Source organism: Brassica napus, chromosome C1 (genome assembly GCF_020379485.1).
Source record: "Brassica napus cultivar Da-Ae chromosome C1, Da-Ae, whole genome shotgun sequence".
Classification (NCBI taxonomy): domain Eukaryota; kingdom Viridiplantae; phylum Streptophyta; class Magnoliopsida; order Brassicales; family Brassicaceae; genus Brassica; species Brassica napus.
Window position 1 is genome coordinate 43,224,118 of NC_063444.1, and position 10,845 is coordinate 43,234,962.

The following is a 10,845-nucleotide window of genomic DNA, read 5'->3' on the forward strand; positions in this document are numbered from 1 at the left end:
TCTAAGAAAAGAGATCATATATTTGACACATGTCGCAATCTTAAAAAAATTATTAACACAAGTCGCGATCATGTTAATTTGCAACTTTAAAGAACCAGGCTTTATATAATAAGATTGATTTAACTAGGTCCAGAGTGTTATGAAGACATGTTCAAGGAGCTGGAAGAGATGTTCGACATCGAGGGTGAACTCATAGAATCTACCAAAAATATTGGCAAATTGTTGACACGGATGATGAAAGATGAAACGATGCTGCGGTATAAAACTCAATTTTTTTTTTTTGTTTTAGTCTCAAGAGAGCTGCATATGTCAAAGAGACGCATCATTTTTTACAAGTTTTAGAGCATCATCTACTGTAAGCGTCTTTTTTCTGTTGATTATCATTTTGGTATTGTGTTTTGTAATGCAGTGAGTTCTGTGGATTGTGCTTTTGATTCTTGTTTGTTTGTGTGGAAGTTACCATTTATTTTGAATGCTTCATTTCAAGTGGAAAAAATAACAATAAAGTATTTTGAAAGGTTTTATTATGGTTACTAACTATGTCACTTTATGTTCTTCAGAAAAAAATCAAACATGACAGAACTTGTATTCTACAAATGTGCAAGTCCCAGAGGAACCCCCCATCTCTAAAAATAGACAAATATCTTTATTGGTCAACATGATGAACTTTCCTTGTATATATACGTTTTACCTTGACCGCATATTTTTTAAAGTGCATGAAAAAATGTTACTAAGTTAGTGCACTGAAAATGTTTACTGAGGTAAATGCGTTGAATACGTTACTGAGGTCACAAAAGCAAAAAAAAGAGCTTGGTATGAAACTATTTTATAGATTTTAAATACACAACTCAATATTGAGTGAAATTTAATTTAAATTTTTATAAACAGTAGTATATTTGAACTGAATTTACAACTAATCAAATCATTAACATATATTTAAATATATTTTGTTGTTATTTTAAAAATACTTTAAAATATATTTATTTAACAAATTATATTATAAAATGTCTCATTTCGTGCATAGGGCAAGTTATTACCTAGTTCTAGATATCTTAGATGTTGCATCTAGATGTTGATGCAATAGTGTCCAAACAAACAACATCTGAATATTTGCATCCAGATGCAACGTGAACAAAAAAAAATGCAGCCTGAGGATACAAAAAAGAACAGGGCCTGGTTTTCTGATTATTAGTTTTTTTTATCTCTTACAGCATTTCTCTGAAACAGTCAAATGCATCTTGGATTGTCTTTGCTTATAAAACTGATGGCATCTAGAATTTGTTCCTTGGAAGCTTTCTTTAGCATTGAAAAAGAAAGGAGTGCAACTGCTCTTCAGACTCTTCTTTAAACTCTTATTTAAGTTTGAATGATCTGATTTGTCTGTTGTAACTTAGGAGACATCGTTCGTGTGCAATGGAGACCTCACATAACAGCTTTGATAGATGAGCACACGTTATTTACAATGTCATTTAAGGCTATATCGCTCTCTTGATATCATGCCTTGTAAGACTTGTTATGTGATCTCGCATTGACTCTTTTAACTTATCAACATAAATATACAAATATCTTTAGGGTCAACATGATGACATTTCCTTGTATATATACATTTTATCTTGACCGCATATTTTTCAAAGTGCATGAAATAATGTTACCAAGTTAGTGCACTGAAAATGCTTATTGAAATAAATGCGTTGAATACGTTACTGAGGTCACAAAAACAAAAAGATCTTGGTATGGAAACTATTTAAGAGATTATATATATACACAACTCAATATTGAGCGAAAGGGTCATTCTCATATACAATACCTTAAGAGAGAAAAATAGTAAGAATAGAAATGGGCTCTTTAGTAGTGGTTATCGGTCTCTTTATCATGAGTATGTGTATATGTGTAGCGCTGTCTCACGCTCAAGATGATTTCTCTTTAACTGGTTTCGATAACCCAAGAACAACTGTGGTGATTATCAATGATCTTGAAGGTTCTCTGCCATTGCGATATCATTGTAAATCAAAAGACGATGATCTTGGAGACCGAACTATGGCACCAAGAGGATCGTGGTTCTTTGAATTTAAACCTAGTATTTTCGGTAATACTAAATTCTATTGCAGTTTCAGCTGGGAAAACGAGTTGCATTATTTGGATATTTACAAACAGGATAGAGACAGATTGTTTGCAGAGTTTGGGTGTAGAAGATGTGAGTGGAAGATACACAAGAACGGGGCTTGTAAACTTAACAAAGACAATGGAATGTTTGATGTTTGTCTTCCTTGGAATTAACCATTGTTTTTAAGGCAATTAATAACATCTCTCTATGTTTACCTCTTTTTTCTAAATAGCAAATTAATAGAAATAATAAAAATATGTTTATGGAATAGAACAGACCTATCCCCTATATATTAATTGAGAAGCATTTGAAAAATTAGAACCTTAATTTTGTATTAATTAAAAAAAACCTCAAATCCTAGGTGGCACTCTAAATGCCTTCTAAATTTCATTTCAAAGAATTCTAGAGCATCTAATATAAAGTATAGTTTAATCTAATGGTGTCACATTATTCCATAATTATATAACACTAGAGAACATTATATTAACCTAAAATATAAGAAGTGTGTATTCTTTGCTTAAATAAAAGCTACGGAATTACCTAATATGATTTACATATATATGACAATTAATGATTATGAATAATAAAGATTTGATAACAATTTTTGCATCCTTCTTCATTTTTGTTTAAATTTATATTATTAAAAAAAATTAAACAATCGCATTAACCATATAATAAAAAAATTATATTTTTTCTTATATGTTATATTTTGAATTTCTTAAAATGACTTTAAATTACAAAATGAGGAAACCTTATATGTTATATATTTTTTTTTTTAAAACGACTTTAAAATACAAAAATGAGGACACCTTATATGTTATATTTTTCTTATATATTATATTTTTTCTTATATGTAATATTTTGAATTTTTTAAAACGACTTTAAATTACAAAAATGTAAGTTTTCCTTAAGTATACGACTAAAACATTAAAATGACATGTATCAATTCGATGGTTGAATTGAAAGCTTTCAAAACCATATGGAAGATAAAAGTCAAAATAATTCAACTGTGAAAACAATACTGTTCATTTTTTTAAAGAATGTGTTCGATAGAAAAAATAAGGTTTTTATGTCATAATTTGTTTGATGTCCAATCTGATCAACCCATGATGTATTAATTATAGTTTTGTTCTATTATTTTTAATAAAAATTGATCCAATTTATCGGAAAGAAATGATATAATAACAACAAAAAGTATTTTATATATATAAATAAAATGATCAAATATATAAAAGAAACTATCGATAATATATACAAATAAACTCACCCTACGCAAGGCGCAGGTCTTATCCTAGTTATAGAAATCATATCGAGGAGTTTACAATGGAGGCGACCAATGAGATGAAATGTATATCAATGCTTGATATTAAAACATGTGTTCATTATTAAATAAAAATGTATCTTTCATTAAATCTTTTACGCATTGTTAATCCATATATATAGTATAAAACCTATAAATTGATACTCCAGAAATTAATAAATACAATAAAATAATAAATTTTATATCTTTTTGAGTTGAGTTCAAAATATGACGACATAAGATAATTTGTAAATTCTCAAGCTCTTCACAGCAACATTGTTTAATCCATATGATTGTGAATGATTGCAGATTACAAGTGGCACAAAACCATTTAGCTGGGTCTCTTTTGCCTTTAATTTACGCGTATATATAGGTCATCCAAATGGTAACACATGAATTTCATTTTGTAATACTTCTTTGATTTTTCTCGTACTAGTGGTGATTGACATTTACACATGTAAAACACACACAAATGTATGACAATATTACACTCTCTTACACATACGAAGACCACACTTGCTCTCAAAATAACAATCATACCCCAGTTCCAGCCATATTAATGAGGTCAAATATAAAGATAAGTGTAACAATAAAAGCGCAGTCGACATTAGGGTAAACCGTAGCCACTAGTCTCTCATCTCCTTCATGTACCTGTATATTACATACATATACTTGTAAGAAAAATAACTTAAAGATCTATTAGGAAACGTTTTCGTCGCGTCTAGTTTTAATTAGTTTACCTGAGCGATTACTTTCGTTGAATCTCCAACATAGATTGTGCATGCACGCTTCATAAACCGACCTTTAATAGTGAAATCACAAGACGCTTCTTTGGTCTGGTTATGTTTCAAGAATACTTCAATTCTTGTTTTTAGTTGGACCGATGAGGATCTTTTAACCGTGAATATCTTATCATCTAAATCACCTCCTCTATACACTTGCCATCGATCGTGCTTACTAGTCACCTTTTACATAAAATTTAAACCCCAGAGCATAACAAAACTCATAAAAAATGAAATTATAATTAAGGGTGAAATAAACTAAATAAAACCTTCATTTTCATGGTGACGATGGGAGAGTCGTTAGGATCAAGCAAAATCCTCTTGTTGTGGAGACCGAAGAGAGGCGTTTTGACTTTGAATACTTTGTTTCCGTTGGCATCCTTCACCGTGTCTCCGATGATGGTAAGATCTGAAGGCTGAGGACGAACAAACTCAGATCCTATAATTGGTATCGTGTTGCTCCTGTTATTGAGATCTTGTTCTGCCATTACAGTTGTGTTGCTCCAGAGAGATGATAATAAAAGAGAAGTTTGATCAAGTTTGAATTTATTGAGAGTGTTTGGTTATGACTTTTTCTTTTCAAAACTAAAATACTCATTAAATTTGTTTCAGTGGTGTGGTGTATACAGCTATACAATACCTAAATGATTTAAACATGATGTCTATCTGTGTAGATAAGATTTGCAAGCGTTTCTATTATTAAAAATCAACAATTTCATTTGTTTATTTGCGATCAAATGGGTATTATACCAATTCAAGATTAAATTAGAGCTAGCTATCGAGAAGGAAGAAGGCTTCCATATTACCGTCTCTTTACAGGATTGATAAAAAGTTAAAAGGGTAAAGAACAACAATACATGCAATCACTTGGTAAGGAATATGTGACAACTATATAGTTATGTTGAAAGTGTGACAATCATATAGTATGAGGAACAAACGAGTCTGTTAAGAACTAAAGGAGTGAAGGGTTGGGAAGAAGGTTTACAATTTTGGTTTAGTACAAGAATGTAATTTTTGAAGTCTAAAAATTAGATTTATGAATTCTGAGAATAGAGGTTACACTTGATGTAAGAAGAGTTTTTTTGATGAATAAATTTAACATTCATTCAAAAAAAAAACAATCATATAGTAGTGTTAATCGAATATAGACTATATAACTTATGGTGTATTGCTAATATTTTTCCTATATATTCTGTTAATCATAAAAAAAACTCCAAGATTATGCTGAACATGTTAAAATATATGTTTTGGTCATCCATGATCAATTCCAAGTCATACCATCTTAAAAATATTTGTTTGTTTTAGGTTAAACAAAAAAACAAATGTTAGCTGAGTTAACCCAAAAACGACACCGTTTAACAGACATTCTCCTGGAGGTTTAGACCAAAAAGCGATTGTCGTCGTTGCGGTCACTCTCCTCCGGACACAAAGCGTGACATGAGAGGCTTTGCTTCTTCACCTTATAGAGCAGCGGCGGCGGCAGCAGCAGCAGCATCGAAACCGTCCGAATCCCTAAATCCAAAACCCTTATTCTCCTCAGGTAAACCCACAAACCCAATCGACCAGCGTCACATCTCCCAAATCATCCGACGAAAAGATTGGTTCTTGATCCTGAACCAATCCCTTACTTCCCATCGAATCAATCTAAACCCTCGATTCATCATCAGCCTCTTGCAGAACCAAGACAACCCTTTACACTCCCTCCGCGTCTACCTCTGGGTCTCCAACACAAACCCGGTTTACTCCAAGGACCAGTCTTTGAAAACCATTCTAGGGAATGCTCTGTTCCGGAAAGGCCCTCTCTTGCTCTCCAAGGAGCTTCTCAAGGAGGTTAGAGACTCGGGGTTTAGGATCACCGACGAGCTGATGTGTGTTTTGATCGGAAGCTGGGGGAAGTTGGGTTTAGCCAAGTACTGTAACGATGTGTTTGCGGAGATATCTCTTCTTGGATTAAAACCAAGCACGAGGCTTTACAATGCTGTGATCGATGCTTTGGTGAAGTCCAACTCTCTTGACTTGGCTTACTTGAAGTTTCACCAGATGCGTGGGGACGGTTGTGAACCGGACCGGTTTACTTATAATATACTCGTGCACGGTGTTTGCAAGAAAGGTGTGGTTGATGAGGCGGTGAGGTTGGTTAAGCAGATGGAAAAGGAAGGGAACTACAGAGCGAATGTGTTCACGTACACGATTTTGATCGATGGGTTTTTGAAGTTGGGGAGGGTTGATGAGGCGTTGAAGCAGTTTGAGACAATGCAAGCGAGGAAAATGAGTCCTAACGAAGCTACGATCAGGACTTTGGTTCACGGGGTTTTCGGTTGCTTGCCGAAGTGTGAGGCCTTCGAGGTTCTGCTTGGGTTTATGGAGAAAGAGACGATCTTGCAGAGAGTGGGGTATGATACTGTGTTGTGTTGTCTTTCAAGCAACTCAATGGCGAAAGAGACTGCCCTCTTCTTGAGGAAGACAGGTTATGTGCCGGATAGCTTAACGTTTAATGCTGCAATGAGTTGTCTTTTGAGAGGGTTTGATCTTGCTGAGACGTGTGGGATTTTCGACGGTTTTATAAGCAGAGGGGTTAAGCCAGGGTTCAACGGTTATCTTGCGGTGGTTCAAGCTCTGTTGAACGCTCATAGGTTCTCTGAAGGTGACCTGTATCTGAAACAGATGTGTGTTCACGGGCTTATATCAAGCGTATATGATTATAACGCGGTGATAGACTCTCTCTGCAAGGCTAGACGTACAGAGCGTGCGGCTATGTACTTAAAAGAGATGCAAGGTAGAGGTATATCTCCGAGTCTCGTAACTTTCAACACTCTTCTTAGCGGGTATAGCTCAAGGGGAGATGTGAAGAAGGTTTTGGAAGTGGTGGAGAAGCTTCTGGGACATGGTTGCAGACCAGACGTGATCACTTTCAGTTCGGTTATAAACTGTCTTTGTCGTGCGAAGGAGATAAAAGATGCGTTTGAGTGTTTCGAGGAGATGTTGGAGTGGGGGATCGAGCCGAATGAGATCACGTACAATATCTTAATTCGTGCGTCTTGCTCCGTGGGGGATATTGGTAGATCAGTGAAGCTGTTTGCGGAGATGAAGGAGAAGGGGTTGAGTCCAAATGTTTATGCGTACAATGCGGTTATTCAGAGTTTTTGTAGGATGAGGAAGGTGAAGAAAGGTGAGGAGTTGGTTAAGACGATGTTGAGGGTTGGTTTGAAACCAGATAACTATACGTATAGTTGTCTTATTAAAGCTTTAAGTGAATGTGGTAGAGAGAGTGAAGCAAGAGAGATGTTTAGTTTGATGGAGAGACATGGATGTGTGCCGGATTCGTATACTAAGCGTCTTGTTGAAGAACTTGACCTGAGAATGAGTGGACTCGAGCGAGAAACAGTGTCCGTCTCGTAGAACAGTGAAGGATAAGGGACAAGAATGGTTAGCCGATCTGGAGAATTGGTACGAAAGGAAAGCTTCTTTTCAGGTTAAAAGGTCTTGGAAAGAACCGAATCGTGGCCACATCCTTGCTTCTTTGGAGCAGACTCGAGAGAAGCAGAACGGAGTATTAAGTTTTGTGGTGTGATTGATCAAAGCTTTTACACATTTCTGAGACTGAGAAAGTAGAGCCAATGGTAGTGGCGGTTAGTACATGACAGTTAGCTCAATGCAAAAGATGTTTATAGTTTTACACGTGGATGGCTTCATCCCCAAATGTACCATTACAGTGTAAAATTATAGAAAACAATAATGTTCTTGCATGAGTACTTAAAACTTATCGTGTGTTCAAGTGGCTGACCATTCTAAGAGTTACAAAAGTTGATCATCTTGTATCACACTCTCTTGTGTTTTATCTACTACTGCTGCTTCTCTTGCTTGACTAATATTTTCTTTTTTGAACAAGCTCATATTTGGATAAAGTAATTCCACTTTGTGCAAGTAAATCACACTGATCCCGTGGAAGATTGTTTCAACAGAGATCTATGTTAAGGTCATTAATTTGCTAGTAGTACCAAACTGCTGCTAGGTAATGGACTTTGACTATTGAATTAGGCCCACTGGAGTTTTTCTTGATATATGTATTCTTTTTTAGCATTAGATGATATTTATCAGATATCCAGTCTTTGTTTACTTTTTCGAAAGTACATGTTCGATCCGGATATTGGTTAATTCGGGTTTTCGGTTAGTAAAATATAATTACCATTCTATAATTATTTCGATTCTGTCTGGTTTAAATATCTTTGGTTTTCAATTTTTTCGTTTTTAAACCAAAAACCGTTTTTACTTGGTTTGATGTCATATTATATAAATTATATGAAAAATGTCATGTGTTCATAAATAAAAGAAAAAAAAATAAATAAGACGTTTTTACCATCAAATAAAATAATCAATCTATAATCAAAACCAAAGCTCGAAATTTTGAAGATAAAATAATTAAAGACAAAACACAATCATGAAAGAAAAAAATTCCACTCTCACATACTTAATGTTCATCAAAGTCACGCTTTCTCGAATTGAACATGAAACTTTGTTCATTTATAGATAAAACAAAATTGTGAATAATTTATATTAGTTAGTGTCTATCAAAGTTATACCTTCTTTTCAATTTGGTCAATGGCAAAAGCAAGCAAAAATAGTAAAAGACGAAGACTAATATAATAAGATTCTCGGCTACCACGATTTGTTATTTGATTTATAGTTTAAGTGTTTTCCAAATTAGGGCTTCTTTACTCGTGTAAAAAAAATGGTAATTAGATGGTATTACTATTAGCTATTACAAAAATTAATTTATATAACAAATAAAATTTTTATGTGTCGTTATATAATGTATATTTATATGTTTCTACTTTTGATCGGTTGTTTCTTTTAATTGGTTATAATCCAAACCATATTATCACATCCATTTAGTTTATACGGTATATATCAAAACTGTGGATGGATGTGATAATATGGTTTAGTTTTACCGTATTGAACATGCCTGGTCGAAAGAGATATTTCTTTAGTAATCTCATTTTCTTCTTTGATAAAAGAAAAAAAAAATTAAACTTGGATTTTCCCTCGTTTTTTTCCTACAGTTATTGAGTTGGGTTCTGGCGGGTGGTTCAAAAGTAAATTACAAAAAGTCCCCGCACGAGGGTATTTTAGTAAATGCGCCATCGCCGAAAAACTAGGGTTTCCGCCCCCGCCTTTCTCCCCAATTATAAAACCCACATCCGTTTGTTTTGTCCGCTCATAAACCATTCACCGTTTCTCTCTCTTCCTTATCATCAAACTTGCTCTGATCTGATCAGCGCTTTTGAAAATGTCGGAGGGATCAGAAGAAACGAAGACAAAGATCGATTCCACCGGAGAGTTATCGGACGTCGATAACGAGAACTGCAGTAGCAGTGGAAGTGGCGGCGGCGAGACGAAGAAGACATGCGTTGATTGCGGAACATTCAAAACTCCTCTCTGGCGCGGTGGCCCTGCCGGACCTAAGGTGAGATTGTTTTTGCTTTTGCTGATCTCGTTGATCGTGTCTGTAATCTATGATCTTGATCTCATGGATATGCGTTTGCTTTACCATCTTATGCAGTCACTGTGCAATGCTTGTGGGATCAAGAGCAGGAAGAAGAGGCAAGCGGCTCTCGGGATCAAACCAGAGAAGAAGATCAGAAAAAGCAACAGCTGTGACAGTGATCTAAGCCTCGAAGATGATGATCGTAACGTCAATAACAAGATCAAGAAAGGTGATGATCACAAAACTTGCAGTAGCAAGAGTGGTACTAGTACTAGTAGCAGCTGCAGCAAAAGAGTGAGTAAGTTTTTGGATCTGGGATTGGAAGTGCCGGTGATGAAGAGATCAGCGGTTGAGAAGAAGAGGCTGTGGAAGAAACTCGGCGACGAAGAAAGAGCCGCCGTGCTTCTCATGGCGCTCTCTTGCGGCTCTGTTTATGCGTAAACGATGGAGATCAAGCTTCTTTGTTTGGTGTCGTTCGAGAATAATTAAAGTGAGGGGTTTTGATTAATTATTTAATTAACTTAAGACAATAGAGATAACTGTGTAATAGCTAGTGATGTCGTGGTTTTTTTTTGGCTTGTTCCCACTGATGTTATGTGTTCTTTTGCTAATCAAGTTTCAATTTTTAAGTTTAGAAGAATACAATTAATTAAAAGGTCGTTTAACTTTTAAAATTTTGATCTTTGAGATTTGTTCTTCGTAGACTCGTAGTTCCCAGTCGCTTACTGATGCGCGTGGGCTTATTACTCTGTAGCTACTAGGCCCATATAAATGGGCTTTTCGCGGTAATCAAGAAGCGCGTGGTGTTAGTTGTCTAGTCTCCATCAACCGCGCCACTTTTAATTTTTTGTGTTGGTCCATTGGCGTCACCTCTCATTTGATTTGAATTTATAAAATGATGACGTGGCTAACCTAAAGCCGTGAACCTCGCAACCTCGAGAACGATTCAAATTAAGTTGTCTCAACCGGGACTTTTTTTTTTTCAACGGGGCTTCCTTTCACGAAACCCCTCTCTTTCTGGTTTAACCCCTGATATTACACAGTCAATTCAATTTAAGACCATTACTTCCTGAAGTACACATTACATTCATAAATCATGCTTTGTATGAAACTATAGATTAGTTGACGTTATGTGTTTTTGAAAATGATTGAGCTATAGGAGCTAATTAATAGT

The 10,845-nt window shown here is 35.0% G+C and overlaps 3 protein-coding genes across 3 annotated transcripts; 2 read left to right on the forward strand and 1 right to left on the reverse strand.

Annotated features, from left to right (window-relative positions):
* Positions 1–3,787: 3,787 nt before the first annotated feature.
* On the reverse strand, positions 3,788–4,887 carry LOC106394514 (protein LURP-one-related 13). Its single transcript, XM_013835075.3, has 3 exons — positions 4,456–4,887; positions 4,145–4,369; positions 3,788–4,055 (listed from the first exon to the last, which is right to left on the reverse strand). Exons 1-3 carry the CDS (start codon positions 4,672–4,674, stop codon positions 3,939–3,941), a joined length of 561 nt encoding a protein of 186 aa, XP_013690529.1. The 5' UTR covers positions 4,675–4,887; the 3' UTR covers positions 3,788–3,938.
* A 656-nt stretch (positions 4,888–5,543) lies between these two features.
* On the forward strand, positions 5,544–8,042 carry LOC106390532 (putative pentatricopeptide repeat-containing protein At3g16890, mitochondrial). Its single transcript, XM_013831023.3, has one exon. The coding sequence runs from the start codon at positions 5,624–5,626 to the stop codon at positions 7,583–7,585; it is 1,962 nt and encodes a 653-aa protein (XP_013686477.1). The 5' UTR covers positions 5,544–5,623; the 3' UTR covers positions 7,586–8,042.
* A 1,346-nt stretch (positions 8,043–9,388) lies between these two features.
* On the forward strand, positions 9,389–10,305 carry LOC106394431 (GATA transcription factor 17). Its single transcript, XM_013835002.3, has 2 exons — positions 9,389–9,650; positions 9,747–10,305. Exons 1-2 carry the CDS (start codon positions 9,474–9,476, stop codon positions 10,110–10,112), a joined length of 543 nt encoding a protein of 180 aa, XP_013690456.1. The 5' UTR covers positions 9,389–9,473; the 3' UTR covers positions 10,113–10,305.
* Positions 10,306–10,845: the final 540 nt, after the last annotated feature.